Source organism: Strix aluco, chromosome 18 (genome assembly GCF_031877795.1).
Source record: "Strix aluco isolate bStrAlu1 chromosome 18, bStrAlu1.hap1, whole genome shotgun sequence".
Taxonomy (NCBI): Eukaryota; Metazoa; Chordata; class Aves; order Strigiformes; family Strigidae; genus Strix; species Strix aluco.
In genome coordinates this window covers 9,096,569-9,123,137 of record NC_133948.1, presented here as the reverse complement: position 1 = coordinate 9,123,137, position 26,569 = coordinate 9,096,569, and the positions used below count along the sequence as shown (strand labels likewise).

General features: G+C 40.0%; 2 protein-coding genes across 21 annotated transcripts in view; one reads left to right on the top strand and one right to left on the bottom strand.

Moving 5' to 3' along the window:
• Positions 1-14,115, bottom strand: part of ARVCF (ARVCF delta catenin family member) — a 291,235-nt gene extending 277,120 nt beyond the window's left edge. For 3 of the 13 annotated variants that reach the window (XM_074844399.1, XM_074844400.1, XM_074844401.1), the window contains exons 1-2: positions 10,312-10,638; positions 9,812-9,863 (exon numbers count right to left, since the gene is read on the bottom strand). The gene's annotated coding sequence lies outside the window, so the exon portion shown is untranslated. Of the gene's footprint in view, positions 1-9,811; positions 9,864-10,311; positions 10,639-13,019; positions 13,387-13,756; positions 13,857-13,986 lie in introns of those variants that run through there. The other 10 variants (XM_074844408.1, XM_074844405.1, XM_074844406.1 and 7 more) reach the window with 5 other exon arrangements.
• Positions 10,842-26,569, top strand: part of TANGO2 (transport and golgi organization 2 homolog) — a 41,423-nt gene continuing 25,695 nt past the window's right edge. For 3 of the 8 annotated variants that reach the window (XR_012625673.1, XM_074844431.1, XM_074844422.1), the window contains exons 1-2: positions 14,282-14,327; positions 23,322-23,443. Coding sequence is in view for 6 of the 8 variants with exons in the window: in XM_074844431.1 (XP_074700532.1) it covers positions 23,388-23,443 (56 nt within the window). In the remaining 2 variants the exon portion in view is untranslated. Of the gene's footprint in view, positions 10,926-11,000; positions 11,366-12,070; positions 12,671-13,611; positions 13,749-14,281; positions 14,328-23,321; positions 23,444-26,569 lie in introns of those variants that run through there. The other 5 variants (XM_074844425.1, XM_074844423.1, XM_074844424.1 and 2 more) reach the window with 5 other exon arrangements.

Genomic DNA, 26,569 nt, shown 5'->3' with positions numbered 1-26,569 from the left:
AGTTTAAAACCATTACCCCTCATCCTATCCCTACACTCCCTGATAAAGAGTCCCTCCCCACCTTTCCTGTAGCCCCCTTTAAGTCCTGGGAGGCTGCCCAAAAGTCTCCCCCGAGCTTTCTCTTCTCCAGGCTGAACACCCCCAACTCTCTCAGCCTGTCCTCATAAGGGAGCTGCTCCAGCCCCCTGATCATCTTTGTGGCCTCCTCTGGACCCGCTCAAGCAGGTCCATGTCCTTCTGATGTTGGGGGCCCCAGAGCTGGACACAGGACTCCAGGTGGGGTCTCACGAGAGCAGAGTAGAAGGGGAGAATCCCCTCCCTTGACCTGCTGGCCACACTTCTCTTGATGCAGCCCAGGACACGGTTGGCTTTCTGGGCTGCGAGCGCACATTGCTGGCTCACAGATAGTTTTCCATCCACTGGTACCCCCAAGTTGTTCTCTGCAGGGCTGCTCTCCATCCACTCCTCACCCAGCCTGTGTTTCTGCTTGGGATTGCCCCGACCCACGGGCAGGACCTTGCACTTGGCCTTGCTGAACTTCACGAGGTTGGCACAGGCCACCTCTCCAGCCTGTCCAGGTCCCTCTGGATGGCACATCCCTTCCCTCCAGCATTGTCGACTGTACCACACAGCTCGGTGTCGTTGGGGAACTTGCTGAGGGTGCACTCAGTCCCACTGTCCGTGTCACCAACAAAGATGTTAAACACACCAGTCCCAACATCAACCCCTGAGGACGCCACTCGTCACTGCTCTCCACTTGGACATCGAGCCACTGACCGCAACTCTTTGAGTGTGACCATCCAGCCAATTCCTGATCCACCCAGTGGTCCATCTGTCAAATCCATGTCTCTGCAATTTAGAGACAAGGATGTCATGTGGGACAGTGTCAGAAGCTTTGCATAAGTCCAGGTAGATGACATCAGTTGCTCTTCCCTTATCCACCAATGCTGTAACCCTCTCGTAGAAGGCCACCACATTTTTCAGGCATGATTTCCCCTTAGTGAAGCCATGCTGGCTGTCACCAATCATCTTATTTTCCATGTGCCCCAGCACAGTTTCCAGGAAGATCCACTCCATGATCTTGCCAGGCACAGAGGTGAGTGACTAGCCTGTAGTTCCCTGAGTCTTGCTTTTTTCACTTTTTAAAAATGGGGGGTTATGTTTCCCTTTTCCAGTTAGTGGGAACTCCACTGGACTGCCACGACATCCCAAATATGATGGATTTGGTTGCATTTATAATTTATACTGTAATTGCTCCTACAGCAGATAGAGTTTTGGTATAATGCCATTAAACAGAAGACAAGCAACAAATAAGATCTCAAAGTTAACCAAGAACTAGGATTTTATTTAATAACCTGAAGAACAGTAAATTTGAAGGCATTCATATTTCTCTGGACTACTGAGATTACTCCTGTTGACAAATTGTAGGTATATTTGGATATAAAGATGGTAACATCATCAGAAATAGAAGACTGTATATCTAGGAAGCCAGTGTGTGCAATACTTGCAAATTTGAGTTTTCTGTTTGACATTCAAATCAAGAATTAATAAAGTGTACATGAATCTGTATGAACAACTGAATTTGCAGCTTCATATAGACTTCATGTGCCAAGATTATTTGTGAAACATTGTTTAAGTTTTCTTATCATGCTTAAAATCCACCAAGAGATTTTATTCTATTCAGTATAAATACACAGTAATTTTTCATTGGACTTGAGGCTAATCATCTGATCAACAAAATACAGAGTTAGTAAATAAAGGAATGAACATGTATCTCCAGGAAGCTAGATATTACTTTCAAGGAACACTGGTATTACCAAATTCTTGGTCATAATCGGTACCTTCTGTTCAATTTCACTGACTTTAGGCTTGAAAAAGAAAATCAGAGGATAGCATCAATCTTTTAGAATGTGTTCCTCTAATAAAGAGACACGGAAAGATTACAGAATCATAGAATATCTCAAGTTGGAAGGGACCCATAAGGAAATGTATCAGTATTAAGAGAAAATTCCACTCCAGTTTAAGAACAGAACTGGAATCAGGGTTACTGTTACTGACAAAGAAAGTCTACCAAGGTTTCAAATTTATGGATTATACACCTCAGTAAGCTTCCACTGCCACATCACATTAAAAACAGCATCTTACCCTCCACCTCTAAAATACTGCCTCAGAAGAGGGAACATTTTTTTTCGCTTCTGTTATCTTTCACCCTGCGGTAAGGAAGTGCCTTGGTCCTGAATCAGAACCCACAGGAATTTAGCAAGTGCTATTTCAGCTTGTAGTAAAATCTTCAATATGTAATTTACATCTTGATATGTCATAATTTTTTGGTATTTAACTTAGTAACAGCTTCTCTGAAGTAGAGATTTTATTACATAAATTATGGAAGTAGCAGACTGGGTGTAGTGGAGGCAACATAAACTCCTGAATCAATACAAAATATGTCCCTAGTAGTAGTTGTTATTCTATGCAGGTGTGTTATTGATTACAGTCATAATGGTCTCACTTTCACTGCCATCAATAACTCATTACTTGTATTGTCACACTGAATTAAAGAAGAACCAGTCTAAAAATTTGTGGAGAAGTTATACCAGCATGGCATGACCCAGCCTGTAGTGCAAAGAAGCAGAACACTGCCAGTTTACGTTAGGATTCACGTTTGAGAATTCACTTGACATTACATTGATAAAATAAAGTCAAATGTGATATTTATTCAGGCAGAAGAGATTATGTCTTAAACATACTGGAAAACTCTTAAATTTATAGCTACTGCATACAATAAAACTATGCTTTCAGTACCTCGGGACCATTATTAGGATACACTTACTGTTACGCAAAAGTGAATCAAAGTTTTATGGATGGTTATTGTCATTTTACTGATCAACATGACTGAAGCTTCCTTGCATCAGATTAAGAATTGTAGAAGGGATGTTAGATTATTTCACTTTAAGTAGAGTTCATTTCTAAATCAAAACTTGACAGCAATATAAACCAGCAGAATACTAACCATAAGCCAAAGATTTGTGAAGTATTGAAAAGTTAAATATAGATAATGTTATTACCACAATTGTATGAAGCACTTTATTAATGTTAGCATATATAAGCATTTTTCTTTTAATACTTCAGAGTAGACACATAGCAAAAGAACACTCATTGTCACTGGCCTATCAAAATGGAGAAACAGATCCAGACATGAGAGACAGAAGACCTCCTAATTCCAGCAAACTGACCTTTATGCCATTTTAACCCTTTGTAAAAGATTAACAAAATGTTAGAATTATGTATCAAAGGAAAGAGCAGAATATTGTTAAAAACATCTACACTAATAATTACAGTGTTCTGCACATTCTAGAGAAGCACAGCTTAAAAAAAAAAAACCACACACATTTTCAAAGGAACACTGGTTTTGTGAGACACTTTAACTGCATTTCCTATGTATCTCCTGTTGATACTAGAGGGATTCTCCTTGACAAGCCCCAATATAACACCGTAAGTCATGCTCATGCCTCCTTTCTCTCCATATGCACTTGCCTAAGGCTTCCCTCTCTTTCCCAGAAACAGCAAAACAGAAACAGAAACTCTTGCAGCAGCAAGCTTATGGATTCTACTAGACTGCTATGGGTGATGTTATGTCAATACACATCACATAAGGAACTCAACCAACCATCAACAGAATTCCTTCAAAGTTCTGACAACTGCACAAAATGACAAAAATTATTTTTTTCCCTTTAACCTCATCGGTGAGGTGCATGAACAGCTGTCTAAAAGAAAATTCAGTCCATCAATGAGCAATTAAAATACCCACCATGTGAAAGTTCTTCGAAGTTTTGATGTATACATAACAAGAATAATAATCGTGCTGTCTCCCTTTCAGCACCTGACATACATGCTTACATTAGGAAGCTAGCCTCCGTATACTATCCGTATTTGCTGATCAGCAGAGAGAGGCTCCTTCAAAGTGCCAGTTAAAACACCTGATTCACACCCACAGACTGAATCAACCTTCAGAGAAGTCTGTCTGTCTCTATCCACTGTTTTTATTTGAAGCCAGAAATGGCATCTAATTGACATGCCTGATGTTATTGTAACTACTCCAACTTAAGTGTCACATCTCAGATTCTCCTTCCCCAAGATAGTCTGTGCTTTATGAACCATATTTGAAGTCATTCTGCGATTCACATTCCTACGGGGAATCTCTGCAACCTTTGCTACTCTGCATACTGTCAAAAAGCTTATAATTTTTCATTTAAAACCTCCAGAAATAAGTCTACCCAATATCACTACATACATTCAGCTCTCATCAAGCTGTGAATCCAGTAGACGTGGACACTGTTGATTAGTTAAACATTGCAATACAGTTTCTTAGCCATATTAATAATCCAGTAAAAGTCTGCGCGATTGCTTCTGTCACTGTTCTGAATAGCAGTTACTTGAAATTTTATCACTATATAACCCAGATTAAACAGAGAAAGTTTGCTGTAAAGAGAAGGTCCCATGAAGGAATTGTGCTGATATGCTTCCAACTCATGGGTAGAAATTACACCACCAGAGCAGATGAAGAACAGGCAATTAAATTACTGGAAACAATAGCTCTAGTTTCACTAACTTTACATTGCGATGAATGTAGATCAATTAAGACTTTCTTACAGCAGCAAGTTAAGATAGCATTTTTCTGTACAAAAACCCCATGATTATTCTTTTTATGACAGCAGAAATAAGAGGGGAAAAGAATTAAGCTTGGAAAAGAAAAAAGGCACATGGGATACAAAGCCCAGATCCTGTAAAGATACTTTTTTCTGGCCAGTACTCCAAAATTAAGCTACTGCTCAGCACCTCAATGTCAGCCAATACCACTGTACCTGTAAGAATTTTTAGAGGGATTATTTCATTAGATAATTCAAAATATATCCAACTAAGAATGCAGGTCTTGCTATCAAGCCCTGGAAAGTACACTCTCAAGAATGACTGTGCAAAGGAAACACTGAGCCTAGTTCAATACTCCCAAATTATTAAATTCTGAAAGAAATAAGGGAAAGAAGAAATACTTTGAGTTTACCGTAACTACACAGTGTCAGGACTGGCCCTAAACTGATTTACTCGCTTCTTCCCTCTCACTTGCTTGCAATGTTTAAGCTGTAACTCTTCAGTAATGTATTTCAGAAGACAGTAAATGCTTCACAACTCTTAAATAAACCATAAGCAGCTAAACAGTTACTGTTCTGGAGGACAAAGGCCTGTTGGCGAGGCACTAGACTTCAAGCTTCCAATGGGTTATGACAGCAATAATAAGGCAAACAAAACAAATAATAAAAATGAAATTGTGAAAGATACCTTGACAGTGTCCTTTTAATCTTCAGCCAACTTGAGATGTCATGTAAGCACCGAAGCAGCGAACAGATGATACTGCTTAGATAGCAAAATCTCAATTTCTCCCTGACCTACAAATCATAAGCTAATAGATTAGTGGTGCACTGGCATATATCCACACAGTATCTTATGGAAACCCTGCTGCAGCTTCTGAAACAAAATGCATGTGCTGAGATGCAGGAAAACCATAATTATAAACAACATCAACTGAAGCATGCACAGATTTTGACACTGCAGTCAAGGACCTTATGGAACAAAGATCCTAAATTGTCTAAAAAAGCCATCATATCTGTAGATATAAAGCATACTGCATGTAGTTCAGAAACAGAAAGGTCTTCCCAGTGCAATATAAACTGGAGAGTGAAGCAAAGCACAATCCTGCCGACGTGTTCTTAATGGATCTTAGTACCCTGTAATACTGCCACCAGCAGTATCACCATTAGACAAGTGTTGGACAAAAATTACTTTATTGGGCTGCTCAGCCTGGAATCAGTGATCTAAATACTACAATTTTGCTCTTTCTAAATATACTCTATATTCAAAATCAATCCACTTGTCTCATGGTAATTAATATCAGCTGATTAAAGAGGATTCAGACTTGCAGAATCAGATCAAGAGATCCTTCACAAAGAGCTATTTGGAGAGATGCAGAACTGCACATACTCAGACTCACAGGTTCTTTCCTCAGTGTATTATTGCTAGTAAACATTTTCCATCTTGTGCAAAAAGTCTACACTTCCGAAAACACAGATTTAGATATGTACAGAGCTACCCATTGATTTTGGGTTTTTAGGTTAACTCCTCAGAGGGCCTGATTTTCAAACATATGATTAAGCAGATTCCTTGACTTCATTGTGTCCAGCTTCTTAGAACCAATTTTTGATGGCTCTTGCTTGGAATCAGTGACATCTCCATCAATTTTGTCTAGATTGGACATCAAAAATGTAACTATGTAGCAAAATATGAGGGTATAAACACAGTATCAACTTTTAGAGAATTCGATAATCAGTTAAAAAAAAAAAATCAATAAAGCCAGCCATTTCAGGGGTATAATGGTGCCTTACTTAGCTAAAATTCATTATTTTCAGAAAGAGGCCATTTGTTTCAATAGTGGTACACTCCCAGTAGCGATAAATATTGTAAGAAAATATATTCAGTCATGTTCTTTGTAAGAATGAGTAGTGACTAGATACAAACTTCATTAACTAAATTGAAGTGTTCTCTTCAACAGACTAAAATATGTAAAAATACCATCCATATATACATTCCTACTGGGTGTCATGGGTCTCTTGTACATTTTTTATCCCCAAGATTAACTGATGTTCCAAGAAAGGCATGTATTTTGGTGGGTCAAAATGTCAAACTATCCTGAAACAAAGTGGCAATCAATGAGTCTCATCAGGACTCTAAAATGGTATTTTGTTTGATGTAGTGTGTATAAATTAATGATGAATAATAGATGCTGTCCACCTACTATTAAATGATTAGCCATTTACACACCACACACCAAAAATGTTACTTCCTGAAAATGTGACTGCTAGAGGGTTGACTGCCAGCCCTTCAAAAGTTTGGATATTACTAAATTGAGCTGCCTGTTCTTACAACGTTGCAGAAAAGCAAACATATAAAAAGAATTAGATTCACTAGAATTAGTTATTTGTCTTACATACTATTTAAAATGAATGCGACCTAAGCTAATGCAGAAGACCTAGACCTCTAGAACCTCAGCATATAGAACCAGAAGTAGCTTTACAGCTTGTTTTGGATTGCCTGTGAAACGCAAAGGTAGGAATGAAAAGGACAAACAAGGAATAAAAAACTTGCACAGCAGTTTTTTGGGTTTGGCTTTGTTTTACACGTTAGCTGAGGAAAATAAAAACCACTTGATTATGTAAGATGGTTGCTACTTTTTTCAGATGCTGAGATAGGTGGCTAACCTTCTTGCTTCAGCACACATGTAGACCACATCCTACCTGGAATTTAAGAGACATCAAGATTTCCTCGTTCTTATTTTAATGCTTAAACCCATGATATTGCTAATGCCCCTTTCTAAAGAAAATATGTTTGCCAAGTTACATGTATACTCTATATGTTTTGCATTATGGAAAGAACACTTTTTCTAAAAATATGTGGATTTTAATCTTAACAGAAATCTCAATGCTAATTTCCAGGTGACTAAACTGCACACAACACAACCAATAAATCCTTCCCCTATCCATATTGGTGTAATCCTAGAGTTGGCCTTTTTCCTCCTTCTTCTGTAGAGACAGGCAATAAAGTAAAAAACTTGACCTAGCCTTTCTGCTTTGAAGATTACTATGATGGCTATTAGGAATAGAATGCACCCACACTAGACAAGATACTGTCATACTCTGGTTAAACTGTAAAGACATAAACTAAATGTAAACTCACACTTAGCTGCTACAGCATTTGTTTACAATGTTTATGTCAAAGATTTATACTCACACAATAAAATATTAAGAGCAACAAATTATAAACCTGGTAACACAAGAATTCTAACAGGTTTTCCTCATAGTGTATCAATTCTGACACTAACCAAGATCCACCAAAAGCACTGCAGAAATAATGTGTTGCATTACATAAAATCAAATACAGAAGCTTAGTTTTATATAACTGTAATATGCATGCAGATGGTCTTCAGGATAAGATATCTTCTCTAAACTGCAGTTTGAACAAAATCTGAAGTATAAGCAAAAGGCAGGAATTTTGCTGTTTCTAGTGCAGTGTCCTAACTCAATACAATGGGAATCTCCCTCTATTTGTAACTCTTACCAGTTCTTCCAATATTAAAGAATTTCTGAGACTGAAATCCATTGCAGAGATTTTGAGTGAATAGATGAAAATCAGACAAGGGAACTACTTTTCATCCATTCTAGCTAAATAGTAGATCAAATCTATGGTTATATTAATCGAAATTCAGTTATTTATGTTGACAGCAACTATGACATAAAAATAAAATCAGCAAAGTCAACTTATAAAGATCACCAACGTCAAATAAAATACATTCTATGCATCTCTGAACAATACATGAGGATAAACTATGCAGTGAAACTATGCAGTCAAACTGTATTGTTCTTCTAAACCTTGCCCTCCTAACACATTCCTTTAGCCAAGCAATGGGCAGATAAACCTATTTGCCTAATGGAGCATATAATTTAAATATTTCAGACAAGCATTTACAGAGATGTTGCTTAAAATAAATTTAACAGCCATCCATCCAAATATCTTGCATGATGATCACAGCATAGTTCACAACTTATTTTTTTCTGTAGAAACTCCAAACTATCCAGCCCTTTCAGTTACTTTAGTCACCATGTATATATATCCTGTGTTAATTTATTATAACAAATCTTTTTTTTCCACAGCAGATTTAATATGAAGCTGCAATTTTTCTCTTTTGCAGTGCCTTGCAACATTTCTAAAGCCCCTAAAATTTCAGATTTTACTACTGCACCATGCAGTCCTGCACAATTTTGTAAACAAAATATGTTCAAATTTATGGAAGCTTAAAGGGCTAATGTACTTAATACAGACTGCAGCACTTCATCCACAGGAAGATACAATCAGCCAATGTCAATACTCTGTCATTTACAATCATGATTTTTACCATGAAGCATTCCCATTAATACAAAACGGCGGGTTTTCTCCCCACAAACTTGTATCTGGTGTTTAAGATGATATTAGTATAAAATAGGTCTTCACTTGATATTAAAAAATCTGCCTTTTTTTTAACATGCTAAGAATCACATTTTGTATTGTGACCTACCTAAGGCACAACAGTACACTGTAAAAAGCAAAGTACATGCTACAAGAATTCCCCCTTCCACATACACAAACAAGTGCTTACATTAAAAAAAAAAAAAGAGGGAGAAAGACGCTCTTTACTATTTGCCTGCTAGAAGTGAACATTTCAAAGAGTTGATCAAGTTTTGCAAACATTTTAATCATGTACAGCAATACTGCAGGGAAAATGGAAAGAAAAAAGAAAAAACTAACTTCGGGTTTTAAGTCTGTAATGGATTTCACGTTTGTGAGGAAATAGGTTAGTTTTGTTTGGTCTCTGCTACAAAGAGACTCATCTCCTATGCATGCCACAAATAACCTGAGCAATGACTTCCCTCCATGACAAGAGCTGCCCATCATATTGCAGGATTAATACAATGTTGGTTTGTTTAGGGGTTGCTTGTGTGTGTGGCTTACGTCTGTAATTTTAGCCATTCGTATACATCAACTTCTCGTTGCGTATCTCACAATAAACTGATGAACGCTGTTAAACCTTAACCAGCAATCTTTAACAAACAAAGAAGGCTAGTCTGCAATCGTGATGCAAAATCATCCCAAACGTACTACACCCTGCATGAACCTCTCACAGAAAATAGCCCGGCAACCTCATTCATTCCCCCCAACCCAATGATCTGCTCACCATCTCCGTCTTCTCTTATTTCTCTGTCCTCAGCTTATTTTCCTTCTGCTGGCTTCAAGGAGGCGGGTGTACCGAAAAAAAAAAAAAAAAAAAGGGAAGAAAAAAAAAACCCAACTCTTCAATAAAATAGTCAGCAACCGCTGGGCAGCATATCAAGGAAAGCCCCTCGTCTTCCTCTCTCGGCTCCCGTTCCCCGGGAGCAGGAGCCCCCTCCGCCCGCCGCTCACGCCCTCCCCACCCCGGCGCAGCCCCGCCGGTGCCCGGCTCCCGCGGGAGGCGCGTCCGTCCCCCCGCGCCTTCTCCCGGGAGAGCTCCCGGGCTGCATCAGCCTCTCCACCGCCTTCTTACCCACCAACACAACATAGTAGACCGAGTCGGGCTGATTCTCCCCTCCCACCTCCACATTCCTATTTACAAAGGGTATCCAAGACCATCTTTATCCAAGCGGGGGGGGAGGAGGGGGAGGTGGAAGCAATCATTAACCCTTTTCTTGCATTTACCTTTTCTACTACGATTTTTGGCTGCGCACACTGGGGATTTCTCCTTTCTACAAAGCACACAGGCTCGCTGCCATCAGGCCCTCCGGGTCCCCGCTCCCGCACCCCAACTTGGCTACTCGCCACCTCTGGAGCAGCACGGTCCTCCCGACGGCCCCCAAGGCCGCTCCAAAAAAGGTCCAAGGGCAACGCTGAAAAATGCGTCCTCTTCCGAAACTACGTTTCAGAAAATAGCCGCCCGCGAAGCCGCCCCGGTCGACCGTCCCTCAGGAGAGGCCCACACAGAGAGAGGGGACCGCGCTTCCCAGTCAGCCCGTGTCGGCACCGTCTTTCCAACTCTTTTTTTTTTTTTTTTTAAGCGGGGCGTTATCATTCCTCAACATTCACACAGAGGGCGGGGGGGGGGGGTGTGTGAAGTGCTAGTGGAAGGGAAGAGGCACCCGCGCCGGCCGCCGCCCCATCGCGGGCAGAAAGGCCGCGACCCCCTCCCGCCTGCGGGCCCGCCGCCGACCCCTGCCTCGCGCTGCCTGGCTGCAGCCGGCGCGCTGCTGCCGCGCCGCGAATTTTCCTATTGGGTGGTTCCTGTGCGCTCGCACCCAGCAACCAAAGCCTCATTGGTTGCGTTTCCGCCCCGCTCCGCTCACTGGCTGACCGCTCCGCGCGCATTGGCCGGCGGGACTGTCCGTCCGAGCGGGGCGGGCGCGCGGGGTCGGCGGGAGCGGGCGGAGGGGCCGCGGCCGGTGCGGGAGCGGAGCCGGGGCTGCCCGCACGGCGAGGAGCGGTGCGCAGGGCACGGCGCTGCCGCCCGCTACCCGCGGGAGCGAGGTGCCATCGGCAGGAGGAGCAGGGACCATTATGTCACCTCCCTGGATGGGTACGCGGAACCTCACTAAGCGGCCTGCAGCGCTAAGCCCGCCGACCTGCAGTCCAGCTAAAGGTCTTCTGTTCTTGGGAAGCCAAATGGTGCTTCTCACAGCTGTAGACTGGGAGATTCCGGGCCAACTAATGTCTGAAATGCGTGCGGTGACAGGGGGCTTGTCAGGTGCAGTGCAGCCAGGTAATGCTGGCACCTGATCCCTAGGGATGCGTCTAACTTGAGCTTTTTGCCATTTGCAGTGGTCTGTGCCGGTGATCCAGTCACCTCTCAGCCTTCTCTTTGATAAGATTAATAACTTGAGCTTCCTACACCCCTATTTTATGTCTTGTTATGTACCTCCATTATTTTTATGTTCATCCTTTGAATTATTTCTAGCTATTTTCCCTCCTCCCTAACCGTGGGTGCCAGAAATGGTGCGGTGTTCCACTGTTACTGGGGACAAAGGCAGCATCACTCCCCCATCTCCCCTATATATTCTGTATTTTACACATTAAAGGATTACATTAGGCCAGTTTACCACAGTATTGCTCTGAGAGGTCATGTTGAAACATTTATATATAGTAACAGCTAAATTCTTTTCTGAAGTACTTTTTGCCAAGCTGGCCCTGATCCCTGCATTCTTTATTTCCAGATGCTTTTGCTCGCATTTTCTGACATTAAAATGCCTTTGATTGGACTAGGATGATTTAATTGGGCACATTAGATGATTCTGTAACTAATTAGTCATGTGAATTATCCATGCATCAACTAAGCTACAGATTTTACTACTAAAGATCTTACATCATCTAGACAATCGATAGAGATATCAAATAGGATCAGAGCAAGAACTGATCTGTAGAAAACTGCCTGGGTCACTGATGTCTCCTCTTTAGCAACTACTTTTTGAGATCTCTCAGGGAAATCCACTTAAGGTGTGCTTTAGGCATTCCAAACAACATGCATTACAGCATTTAAAAGACAGAACAAAGTTTTTAAACAAATGTCAGGGCTATTTCTCCTTTAGTTTTTGAGACTAACTCAGGACAATTCTACAAGCTTTTCACTAAGCTTCTGCTTGTTTTTTAGCTTTCTCCAATAGAGGTTCAGTGCCACTCGCTTCATTAAAGATACTTAAAAGTGGATACAGAATCACTGCCTACATGGGATCAGACTATTCGAGTTTGACAAACAATGGGAGCTATACACAGATCCCCTAGGACAGGGTCTAAAAGGAACAACAATAACCGAGCTGGTTTAGGCAGAACAAAAAGTAGACACAAGAAGTAGAAGAAAAAGCCTGAATGGCCACCAAATCCAGTATTCACAAATCCTTGCAGCAGGCTGTTTTTGTGAAGCCTCCTAAAAAATGTTTTTAAATTACTCTGAATTTACTCAAACTTCCCATATGTGTTAGAAATAATGAAAAATCAGTAAAAACACCATTGAGTTTTAAGCCTATGGACAGTTTTCCTTTTCTTCTTCCCATGGACATAACTCCTGCTGAAGGTATGCAGACCTAACATCTGAAGGTTTTTAATGGGTATCAAGTATAGAAGCTAAATAATCTTTGGTCACAGTGATGAGTTCATACTTTGAGAAACAGAGTGACAGCAAAGAACAATAAATTACATTTAATGTGTATGCATTTTACCAATTTTAATGTAATGGGGATTAAGAGATTTGTATAATTTGTCTACTTATTCATCAGATAACTGTTTTAAATAACAACTCTGTACCTGAAAACATAAATATATATTAGATTAATATGTATCAAGGTTGATAGATGTAGGTAATAACTACAATCTATATTGTGTTTCAAAAGCAATAGTACAAATAATGATGATGATATACTCACCCAGCAGTTTTCATTGGTAGATCTCAAAAGACCTTGCAAAGGTCAATGCTATCATCCCATTGTTGATGATGGAGAAAGAAAGTATTGAGATGAACTTGCTCAATGTCGTATGCCAGACCAGCGGTAAAGTTAACAATTGACTTCAGGTTTTCCACATCCAGGATTAAAGGTTTTCCCTCGCTCGCCACGTTACACACTCATATACCACTGGCAGTTCTTTTCATTAGTGTTCGGTAGTATCTTGTGCATACTGTATTTATCAGTGTTAGAACCCAGAAGAGCAGTCAAGACTTTTCTAGTCGTCCCTTTAGGCTTCACCATAAAACATTTTTAATTTACAGGCTCCACTGAAACCCTGTATTGCCACCTGTGGAAAAAGTCAGAAATAAAGTTTGAAATCTTGTGTGAAAAACCCACAAATAAGTTAGTATTTCAGTATGAAAGGACAAAAAGGTGGCACAGATGCAATCCCAGCCTAAATGTGCAGATCTAAGTAAAACTACTAAATGTTTAATTATCAGTTCTGATCATGCTGTGCTTAATAGCTGAAAGCAAATTTGACTTTGTCACTTGTGTTTTCCTCAATCCTCAGGAAAGCTGTCCTGGCCTGAATTCATACCATTGCAAGCTCAGGGCCCAACGACTTTGGGGCCTTTCTGGAAGCAGAGTCTCTCCTGAAGGTAGTCACGCTCACACGCCTCCCACCCTGTGACCTTATTCTAGAAGCGAGTAAGTACCTACATCCAAACTGACTATGACTGTCCTGGGTGTATCAGTCCTCAGAGGTATGAGCCCTTTGAAGCTCAGATCAGGCCTCTGATGTTATTATTTCATACCCTGAAATAAAATATAGCGGAAATGAGCTGAGGCAGCCAAGAAGCAGCCCATGGACTATACAATACCAGAGACAACCTCTCCTGTCCACTGTGCCATACACGGGTATAGGGCTGTGTTGAAGGTGACGTGCCTCTAGCACCCGGTACCGCCTCTGGAAACACCCCCAGGCCAGGGCCTCCTCACGCAGCGGCGGCAGGCGACGGACCCCAGGGCCGGGCGGGAAGCAGAAGGCCACGGCCTCCCTCATGACGACGCCCAGCCCGTGGGGGGAAAGGGAGAGGGCGGCACCCACCGGGCACCTGTGTGCGAACCAGCCAATGACAGCTTGAGGAAGAGAGGCGGGGAGTCCTTCCTCCAATAGCGCGTGGGGGGCGGGGCGACGGGAGCCAATAGGGGCGGGCGTTGTTTTGAACTGGCTGCGCTCCCGGAAGCGGCGCGGTGGGGTGGGCGGGTGTCCGTGGTTTGCTGTGGGTGAGTGCGGCGGCCTCGCGGGGTTCTTTCCTCTGAGGGGGCTGGCGGGAACCGGACCCGGGGCCCTTCTCCCGCGCCGTCCTGGTGGCGTCACCTCGGGCCGGCGCCCCTCCTGGTTCGCGCCTGGTGGGAGGGGTGGGGGCCAGGCTCAGAAGTAGCCTTGAGTCGCTTCACCTGTCACGAGTGGGGCGCCGGAGCCCGCGGCGCAGCCTGGCTGCGGTAACGGGCTCCTGGGGCTGGCGGGGGAGTCGCTTCAGGTGTCGGCGGGCCGGCAGGCCCCTCCCAGCCGAGCGCCACAGCCCCAGCGCTCCGCGGCAGCGGCGGCTGCTTCCCCTCACCGCCAGCGGCGCGGAGGAGAGCGCTGCTCCCGGGCGCCTTTTGCTCAAGAAACTGATTGTTCTAAATTTATCCAACGGCAACTACTGGGGTATTTTAAAGTGTCAACCAACACTTGTTTTCGTTGGTTATGTGATAGCATTTCATTCCTGTGCTGGTGGCGGCTAGTGGTACTTGTGTCACATACAGGAGTTTGATAAAGTAATTGTTTTAACATATGGTGGCCCTCTGATGTTAGTTTGTCAAGAAATAGTCACAGAAGAACACTGAAAACTACTGATGTTTCAGTTAGTGGGTGTTAAAAACACTAGGGATCTTTTGAGAGATTTCTTTTGTGATTATAAGGCCAACAGGGCACAGGTTGCTCTGAGACACACTTGATTACTAGTTCACTCTGCTGTGTGTTGTGCTGTTTTTTAAAAGTCAAAATACACAGAAACTTGACTTTTTTCACTTAAATTCAATAACTTCTTTTTGGTCGAGTTGTTTTCAGGCTTCCCATAGTTTTTATCAGCAATTTGACTGAATTGATCATGGCTATACAGAGATTCAAGTATCTCTGCTCTAACTGAAGCCAACTTGCTATCTGTTTTCATTATTAATATTCAGTTAATATTTTAAATGAAGTGTCTAAAGGCTGGGCTAGTATTTTTCTCTGTTTTAGTATGTTTGGCAGTGCTTCAGTGCAGTTATGTACCACTTGTTCCAGACTCGGTAATAGGATGTCTACCATCATAGCAACTATATTCTTGAAAGTGGAAACAACTAGACATATAACATACCTGCAGTAAAGTAGGTAGGCCTAGGCACTAGTGTTGCTCTTTTGAGAGCAATTCCAAGTGAACCTGCTGAATGCTGATAGTGATCACCCAAACAACTTCTATGGGCATACTTTTTTTGAAGAGCTCATTAAAATTACAATTGAATAAATAATTTTGTTAACACAAGAACTAACAAAATTCTCTTGTCCTTGCCTTATGTCTCATAGAAGGATTATTTGAACTCAAAGCAATAATCTTTCAAGCTCTTCTTGTGTTGCAATCTTGAAATAAATGAATGTAGTTTTTCTTAAGTAAGGATACCTGCAGGACTTCTTTTATCTACTTAACTGCTGTAGGTTTGTGTTTTTTCTTGGTCCCTTCCTCTCCCCACGTTTGTAGACTGTCTATCACCCCATGGCTCCTCTTAAGTTTTGTTCAGGGTAGGTAGTAAGCTCAGAGTTATTGTAGATGAGATGGGAAGAGTGGGAATAAAACCACACTCATGTAAGTGATGATTGCAGCCCTTCCGTCAGGGGAAGTTAAGCTTAGGAATGTAAGACCAGCCATACTGTGTCAGGTCAAAGGTCTGTATAGACTGGTATTCTTGCTCTGGGAGGGTCTAGAGGAATACCTCTAGGAAAGAACATAAGAACAGAGCAAGTATGTATGATTCTTCCACTATATTTCCTCCAGCTACTTCTAACACAGACTTTCTATGAATAAGAAATGGAAATCAGATTTTCTTGCCCCAAAAAAAGGATTTCTAGCTGGTTGCTCACTGAAGAAAACCTAGGAATTTAACAGTCTGCCTAAAAGGAGGAAGAAGTCTAGCAAAAGACTCTGGGTTTGCAGATCTGTGGCAGAGGAGAAGGTAGCACTCTTGAGAAACTGGGGAAAAGGCCGTCTTACTCCATCCCTTGCAAATGTTTTTAAAACATGGTGTGGAAAAGGGTGATGTTTACTGGCCTTTGTTTCTCTTGGGAGCTGTACAATGGATTTAATCTAGTAAAATGCCAGAGAGAGAAATTGAAGAGCTGAAAATAAAATTAGTTCATTAAACTGGGGAATGGCATGCACCTTACATGTTATTTCCTGTGTTTTCGTAAGTGTTCTACTTTGCATTGCTGTCTCTTGCAGTGAAGGCTGACTCTTCACCTTGGTACAGTTACAAACTTCAGGTTAGTTACAAATTGTCTTTATGCAGAGCAACCTAAAAGAAATCAGGTTACTGATCTATCCCACCTCATCTTTATCTTTAATGATTAGTATTACTACACAGGAGCACGTGGTACATAAGGGAAGTGCAAAAGCAAATCAGTAAAATTCTTAAAATGCAACTCTGAGACTCTTTTCTGAGGGGGGAAAAAAAAAGGTAGATTGCTTTTAAAAACTAATCAAGTATCTCTTATTTTCTATGATTTTAAAATTCAGTGTAAAAAAAAAATCTCATCCGCTATTGAAAGAAAATGCATCCAATTTTATTCTTCTATGGGCATTTGAGGAGTGTAGTGCTCGGTTTCCTTTGAACAAATTCAAAAGAAGTGGTAAAATACTTTTTGCTGACCATGAGCTATTGTTGTGGTACATAAAACTATCAGAATCCATTGACTGATGATCTTTAGCTGTCTCTTAGACTGCACCTAAACAACAGTTTTGGATCAGTTGAGAAGCAATTGAGATCACTGTGGTAACTGACAGATGTTATTTATGATGCTTCATTTGTGAAAACAAAATACGTAACAAATGGCTTCATTTTTCAAAGGCTGCTACTGGGAGTTCTTAGGGGTAAAATGGTTTTATGCCAAATTGTGAACTGATTGCTTCTAATCAACCAAATGATGGTAGAACCCTATGAAAAGAACATACACAATCTATCATGTTTTGGTCTCTTGATAGTCCCTCTAAACGCTACCTTATGCTGGCATGTGTCCATTCAGGCTTTTAACAGATCGTTAAAACGAGCAAAACAACACACTGTACTGTCTAACAGAGTACAGTAGCACAGAATAAGAATGTTAGTTACTTTAATGTCATTTCCGAATCAGCAGTGCCATTTGGAGCAGAATGCTTAATTACAGGATGTTTGTAATTCTTGTCAAGCTGGTTTGTGTGTATTAGGCATAAGTTACACAGGAAACTAGAAACATATTACAGAAAAAGGAGATTGTTGCTATCATTTCATCTTTGATAACTTATTGACTAGGAATAATCAAACTAGATTTTATAAAAGCTCATTATTCAGAGGTCAGGAAGTCTTCACCGTCTCCACCTTAGAGTGGAGTCGTTTCCCCTATTCTGCAGACCATGCCATGTTGCACAGTATGCATAGTCTGGCTTGTATTGTCTTCAAAAAAGAAAACCAGAAGGCTTGTGTTGTGCCACAGCTTAGCATTTTTTTATTTGAACTTTTATTATTTTTTAACTAAGCCACCTCCTGCATCTCTAAGGATAGTTCTGAAGACACACATTTTCTGCTGAAATGGAGCTAGACAGTCAGCTTTCGATCAAGCGTCAGACTTAGGATCGAGTTGCAAGTGTGGAAGCCAGGGCTGGCTGACCTAACCTTTCATCTTCTCCTCTCCTTGATCTGTGGGAGACTGTAGCTGAATGATGAGATGGCTGAGTTGAGCACATCTGCTTTGTAACAGCAGCTCTGTGCAATATGTGTGTCTCATCCCCATAGTTGCAGCACCCTCTTATGTGAATATGAGCTTGAAAGAATGACACCTGTATAAAGATTTTGATTAAATGTTTATGTACTTATCGTGTCTTTGACAGCCTCTTTTAAGGTTTTTTCCTCTTAATGTTTGATAATTGTCTTAAATTTCAGAATATTCAAATTTGAGTCTGACTTACAATATGTTTTTATTTAAGAATTTTAAGGCTAACACCCAGCCCTGGGTATAAAAACACAGCAGGTGTTGCATTGCAATGCCAGCTTTGCTCAGAGAAGGTACCAAAATACACTGGTTGCCCCCTTTGCCAATTAAGTATCACTGCTATTTTAAGGGGTACCTCTGTTTTAGCTGGCTGAAACACTTCTGTCTGAATAAAAAAAAAAAAAGGTTGGACTGTTTATATAGGACATATAAACACTTATGCTTGTTTCAAGGCCGGCAGGTGGAGCCCAAGATAAATAATCCAAATTGATATTTAGAGTTACTCAAAGCACAAGTGTAATTTAAAGAACTTTAATAACATCAGGCAAGGTTGATGGGGTGACAAAAAGGTAATTCTGTCAAAGCAGTAGTACCCAATAATGAATACGGATTCTAGAAGGGCATTGAGGTGTTGAAAATACTTATCTTGCTAGATAACTGTGGTGAGTGTTACAAACTTACTCTGCTGCTGTTTTCTGACTGGCAGTTTTTGTGTAAGCTTTATGTTGACCGGTAACTTTGACCAAACAGCTGGACTGAATTGATTATTTGAAGGAAACTCGATACATCAGCTGATGGAGTCTGAAACCTGTTTATTAAAACAGTAGTTTTATGAGTGATTAATTGTCAACAGTTTTTTATTGATTAATCCATTTAATTATCTGGCAGGACACCTAATGAATACTGGGAGCCGTATCTCCAAAGTCAGCAAAAATAGCCAGTGACAGTTGCCCATTCAAATTGTATTTTATATCCCTGCTTTCACCAAGTGTGCTTTTTTGCACTTTGTCCAAAAACCAAAAAGATCTAAAGATTACCAATCATATTCATGCTGATGCTGTAAATGGGTACCTCTTGACTGCAGATTTGAAGGGGATCTCTTCTGAGCTACTAGTGTTGTTTCTGAAAGTCTGGCATGGCTTAATATTTATAAATGTCGATCTGATGCTCACACTGAGGAAAAGGTAAAAAGAATGAAGCTGTCGTATTTCTGTCTTTGTAGTAGGGACCAGTGAACAATAGTGTACAGTATTATTCTAGTGTATTGCTTGGTCCATGAACCACTCTGTTAATGCATTTTATTTAATGTGTTTTATGGACATAAGCTCATTTCTGATGGGCAGACAGTAATATATCCTTGATAGTAGAAGCTGTAGCCCTTTACCTTCCAAAGGACATGCAGAATTGTAATTACAATGGAACTGCTTATTAAACTGAATTGTAAGTCACTATCTTGTTTTTATAACAAATTGCTCAACAAACAGGCAAGAAATCTCTCAATCTAGATTTATTTTTTTATATAGCTTTTTGGTACATGTCTTAAAAACAAACTAAAGCTCTTTGAGATTCTGTCCTTTATTTTAGCAAATGTAATCTGTCCATTTTTTTGTGGGCCTCCAAGGAAGATTTTGCAACATGTATTCTCGGAGGCGTGGTTAGGATCAGTCTTGTGCTGCTGCCTCTTTTGCGAAGACTCTTCCAGTACTAATTCAGATCCTTTTGGCATCATCAGTGTGTCACATGAGTCACGGGCTAAAGCCTTGCTCTGGCTTCTGGGTCAGAGACCAAAAGTTTACTTCCCATGTAGGCTGCAGATTGGGGAGGAAAGGAAAAGATAAGATAAAACAAAGATTTGAACTGTAAAATTGAAATCTGCGTAATCGAAACCACTAGCATGTGATAAACTTGCTTTTTTTGGTAGCAGATCCAATAACATATGTTAGAGCTTGCATGTTCAAAAATGTGACTAACATGAAAGAGTGCCTGTTTAAAATGCTGTTACCAGGTTTAGCTTTCCTAACTGCTAATGTTAAATATGTTTGTTAACAGAAAACTCACTGCTTTTTCTTTTTGGTGCAGCAACTTATTTGCATCTTTACAGCGTGGCTTATAAACAGCCTGCAACTTGCTCTTGTTGAGCTGTTTGGGGTTGGGGAGCGGGGGGAGCGGTTGTCTACAGCATCTACTTGGAACAAGAAGGAGGACGTCTTGCCCAGCGTTGAGCCTGGTGCAGCACAGTTGTTCGTTGACATTCCTCCTGCTCCCAGTTTTATGTTCAGTCAAGTTGTTGTCAAGGACAGAACGCTGTTTCCATTTACTTGTGGAGCTGCCTGTGAGAAGATTGCTTGAGGAACAGAACAGCAGCAATCAGTCAGCTAAAATAAACCTTTGTTCTTGGTTTGACATTTATTGCAGTGTTCTAACTGTAATGTTGGAAGTGGAGGTTGAAAGGTCTCATCTGTCCTAATTTGAGTCTCTTGTCAGTAATGACTTCAGCAAAGAGATTCATTTCTTGAAGGGGGGGGGGGGGGGGAAATCTGTTTGATTTCTGTGTAACCTGTGCGCTAAGTGACACAAACAATAACCACTGAGATGTGCATCATCTGGGAAAGAGGGGTGACTGTTATTTTACTCAGCCTTGTTGGAGGCTGGTGTTATATAGGACTGTGCATCCCTGAGAGGATTATTTGGGAGCCCAGTCTTCTAATGGGGAACATCTGCCAGACTTGACAATACCCCAGGTTCCTACAGTTGGCCAATCTGTAGGTCATTCATTCACTAGGCTGGTTGGATTGACAAGTGTATGGTAGGGACCTGTTTGGAAGGTGCTGTAGAATGAAGTGAATAATGTTCATGACTATGTTTTGGCTGCATAATAAGCATGCTGAAGAACCTGAGTCATGAAGAAACCCATCTCTCATGTTCTTCTGGGGACAGAAAAATTACCAAACAGAAAAATAAATGTCTAATGACAAAGCAAGTATCTAGAAGCAGAGTAGGTTTGGAGGTGAGAGAAGGACATAAAGCAAGACAAGAAGATTCTGGACTCTGACAAGACAAGGTTAAAAGAAAGGTAGATGGTACAGAATAAGGAACAATGCAATGTTCCAGAGGAGAAATCATGAATAGGAAGATTTGCAATTTAAATCCCTTCTGGTAGAAGAAATGGTATCCTGAATAAAGAAACTGAGGTAGGGCATGGCATATAGATACTGCCTGGGTATCTGGACAGCAGCAGAAATTTCAAGTAAAAAAAAAGTATAAAAGGCTTCAAAATACCTAGACCTGTGTTATGTTTTAATTACACTATCTGGAAATGGCACTGTGCTCTAGTTCAAAAGCTGTCTGTTGCTCTAAGAAATTTGTGCTCTGTGATTTGAACCATGACTATAGTTTTGGTTTGCTTCAGTTTCTTTCTAAGAGTTGGAGTGGAAGGTGTGAACAGGTCAGTGTTACTTATGCTTAGTGACATAAAGCAGCTGGGGTAAAAGATCCCAAGTTTTGTGAAAAGCTAGCAAGATCTGTATGTAGAAGATCCAAGTCTTTCAGAACTGGTAGTTCAGTTGTACAAGTCCAGTATGATTGAAGTCTATTGAAAATTCAGCAATAGGAGTCTGAGAAGGATGATACCACCTTAAAACTGATTAGATTTTCTAAATAACGCTGGCTGTGGACCTTTTTAAACACCTGGCTAGTAAATCAGTTAATCCAAAATTCAAGTCTGCATCTCCAATTTATGGTTTGTTTCTAAACCAGTTATTTTGGGATTGACTTGTTAAAGGCAAAGAAAGCCTATGGTGTGATTTTAATTTTGTGTTCTCTGATGCCTTAAACAGAAAATAGTTGGGATAGCCAGGCTATTGGTGCTCTTGGCTAGTGGACTATGAAGTCATCTTGGGAGAGAAATTCCTTTTGTCAGAGAACAGAATTTAAAATACTTTGGAAGATACAAACACTACTTTGCACTAATTTTCTTGTGCCTTGTCAAGCATGTCAGGAGTGTTGCACGTCTTTTTGAGTTATTTCATTTCCTGCAACAGAGAGTCTCTTTGCAGAATATTAAATTGCAAGACTGAACTTGTGCCATGACAGCAACAGCAGGCTAGTTTTAGTGCTGAACTGTGACTTAACAGGAGCCAGCAGCTACTGGCAAGCTGTTAATTAAAAAAATCTGTGTAAGTGCTGCACTTGTAGCTCTACTTATGGTAATATGAAATGTAGTCAAGATCATTCATTTCCTGATATTTCTTAAGGTAAATGATGCAGAAATTAAAGAGCAAGAGAGAAACTTTTTACATATCTGGAAGTATGGTTAAAAATCATAGTTTTTGTACAGAAGTTGCTTCAGTCACTGGGTTGCTCAGGAAGCCTTAGAGTTGTGGTGTTGAGTTCTGCCTGTCCCCTTCCCCTCTTTGCCTACCTTGAAAACTCTTGCATGGAAAAAGCCTTCAATAGCAGTGAAACATGGTGATGTGTGGTTGGTTGGTAGCATTCTAATAATTGTTTTAGCATCCACAAAAAGTAAAGATCAGGCTCCAGTTTTATTACCAGAAAAATTTTCATTGTGGCAGGACAAAATATCTGAAAACTGTTATGTGGTTTTGAATTAGAAGGTATGTTTGTCATGCCATTTGAGCATGGCCAGAATTTTAAACATACCCCAAGTGCTGGAAGCTCTTCATCAAAATGTACACTCTGGTCCAGTGTTATTTTTTTTGTACCTGATGTTTTTTCCTGATGGTAAACAATAATACTTTCTCCTGGACTTTAATAATAGCTTGACTTTAAGTATACTTTATTTACAGGTTTGGGAGTGTCTTTGATCAGGCTTCTTCCAGCTTCTGCAACAGTTTGAGTCTTATTTTCTCCTTTTATTCTAGCAGAAGCATTTTGCCTTACTTAAGACAGGAGGAAAAAAAAAAAAAGTAGCGATGCTTTATTGGTAATGAGCAGAAAATTACATAATAGTCTTTCTTTCAGGTATTGCTAGCACTCTAGACTTTGTCAGTATTTTCCTGATGCTTGTTTCTTTCCTAAAAATCTGAATTAGCTAAGCAAAACTTTGAAACAACTGCAATAAGAATTTTGGTAGTAAACCATTCGTTGAAACAAATCTGGTTTAGAAGTCCTGTTTTATTTATTTTTTGAGAACACTACAGTCTTTAAGCTTCAGCATAGAAGCAAGGTTATCTTTTTATAATTTGCAGTATAATAGCTAATTTCTGTTTACTTTGTAGGCTATTACAGGATGACCTTGCACTGAGCCTTTGTGGAAGAAGCAAGCTTTAAACATCAGTTCTTCAATGTGCATCCTTCTATTCAAATTTGACCCCCGACCAGTTTCGAAAAATGCATACAGGTAAAGATGGTTCTAGTTCAAACAGACTTGTTTCTATATTTTTTTTATACAATTTCTTTTTGTAGCCAACATTTCAATTACAAATTCAAGTCAGTATTATGTGTTCGATTATGCTTTTTATAATGTTTAACTTTATGACTTTCCCCATTGGAAGACTTACTGTAACCTTTTGAGAACCCTTTGGTTTTAGACTATTTCAGAAGACAGGCTTTGTAATCATGGACCTTTTGCTGCTGATCTATCATATGGTGTAGGATAAATCCTTTAAATATTTTAATCCAAAGTTTGAAAGTCCTGACTTCTACTTTATCATTTAAACTAGGGATAATTGTGTTTGTTGGGGCATCACAGCTGTAGCTGTACCCTTCTTTCAGTAGGGTGGATATGTTTAGGACTTTTAGTTTGAAACCAACAATTTGAATTTAGCCTGGAAAGTAATGGGCAGACAGAGCAGAACTGTTGCAGTTATTAACCACTCTGTGTATTAATTTCTCCTCTGGTAGTATGTCCTAGACCAGTCTTGTAAACCAAGAGAGCCATACACTATGAATCCAAAAGGTATTAATACTGAAATTCAACTGCTTATGCAGCTTCTGGTTAACTCTGAAGTGCCACTTTGTCCTGTTTCCTCCCAAGGACAGGATGTTCTTGTTCACTGCTCTCTTCCGTGTTACATCATGGCTACCACTGTGCTCTCTTCCACTGGGTTTTTGACCAACTGGCTTGCCTGTGAATAGGCGTGGTTGCTTTTTAAAGTATGGATAGATGAGGTCAAGGTACCTTCACAGTTATTATGCCTATTGGTTTGCTTTTGGAACAAGGTGCACTTAAAGACTTCCAGTTGCTGTTTGTCCTAAAATTAAGTACTTAGAATTTCAGAAAATGCTGGAAATCAGATCTCACTGCTTTCAAACTGATTATACTCCTGTATCAATGTAAAACAAGTAGTGTTGTGAACTGGAGACTAAGAAACTTTGTGTCCTAGCCTTCCCCCTCCCCCAAATCTGCTTTCAATTAACATTTTAGGTAATCAGCTAAGTCATATCAAAATTTTATGTAATTAAAATTAATTTTTTAAAATAATTAAAATTTTAGGTAATAGACTAGTAGTCATGTGTATTAAATGTTCAGCTAAAAGCTTAAGACAAAATAAGCATCCATGCTTCGAGGTAAGTATTGCGGGATGTGTTGATGTCATACAGTGAGTTTCCCAAACATTAAACTTCCTGTAATAATTTTCTCTCTTGTTACAGCCCTTTGTTTTAAAAGGTCATACACAACATTAGCATCTTTGAGTATATTCAGTATGTAATAGAAAGATAGCACTTCAGGCAACTATTGTAGAATTCTATTGCTTTCTGTATTTATACATACCGTATATGTAATATTGCTTTGTGAGGTGCAAGTGTTGGTATTCATCCAGAAACCATCAGAGTTAGTATGCTTAGTAAATCATTGTGCCTTTCAATGACTTGTTTTTCTGCCCTTCATATTGAGAAGAAGATGCCATTCTATAGAAAGAAAGGAAGTAAGAACCAAAACTTCAATAGCCCACAGAGTGCATTCCTTTCTTCATCTGGAATCTGTCTAAAAAGGGGTTTTGTTTGATGTGACTGGTGCTGAATTAATATATCCATTTATTTGGTCTGACTTTCTTTGTGTTGCTAGTTAGCAAAAGACAGATTCATCAATTTGATGCCTCTTGGGAAAATCCTTTGGATGTAAACTGTAGTTGCTTGCCAAGCAAACTTTCTGCCATGATCAATATTTAAAAGTAATACTTAGCTTGCTATAAAAAATTGCATCAAGACTGAAATTATTGATTTATAGTAGAAAATAACTTCCTATCAGTGTCAAAATAGGAAAACACTTTTGAGATGTTTTGGCCCAAATTCAGGAATATTTAATTGTATTTAACTTTCTTGGTACCTTTTGTTAAGTGATGTCTTGCTCTATACCTCTGAGAGAAATTACTCTGAACCATCTGTTTTGGTGATTAGTGCCAGACCATAGTGTTCTTGGTGTCATATTTTTAATATCAGATGCATAACTTTAGTCCCCCCCTTTCTTTTTTTCCTTTAACACACCATAACTAAATTTTTTTGCTTTTCTTTATTCAGAAGAATGTTGAAGTTCTTTCTTCTTAAATTGTTCCTAAGGGTTTTTTTACCTTTGCATCAGCTTTCTGAAGGATACAGGTCTGAGTATCAGTTGGGAATGGTACCCAGCCCTCCTAATTCTCTGAACAGTATTATAACCATTAGACCAAGTTAGACCTCTCTATAGTAGTCTCTTGCTAAATGTAATTTCTCTGACAACTCGTGTGTGTTACACTGTGCTATGGCTCTGTTTATTTCATGGTGTGTTCTTGAAGCAGTTTTCCTAACCGGAAGAGGATTCCTGTACCTGCAGACATAGTAATTTGTCTGTCCACATTAAAACAGGCATCTACAATTATATTTCTTACTATCTTCTACTTTGCATCTCTAACTAAAAGAGTATAAAATGGGCATTAAAAGTTGAAAAGACAAACTGCCTATCATTGGCCATTTTCTTGTAGCCAGTAAACTTTCTCAAGTTAAAACATGTTCTTCATAACACTTAAGAGATTTTTCCATCCAGGTAGACTTTGGTTTCTAGAGCAGTACATTGGCCAATTTTCATAAGCACCTAATTAAGTAAAAAGCTTACAGTTCACCTTAGTGATCCATTAATGAATCTATATTCCCGTACCCTTGCAACTTGCTGTTCTACCCTTTTCCCTCTGTGTTCTCTCTACAGGCCTATTTGTAGTTAAGTTTAGTGCCGTGTAGCAAACGCTTTACTGTAGTCCATTATTATTGTCAAAGGTAACATGCTGGCTTTACAGCTTTCTGAACTATACTGTGTGCATCTTACAAATAAATACATGTTTCAAGCTTCAAAGCTATAATCACAGAGTCTTTTTTTATGGAACTGAATTACATTGTAGGAAATTGCTTTAATGGAATGATTTCTCATGTTTTCATCTCTCTGCCTCAACATTAAAATAAATCTTAATATGTAAATCCTAATACAGTTGAATTATTTCAGCTATAAAAATAGCTGAATAGGCTTTTTGCAATCTATTAGAAGATGAGGGTCACT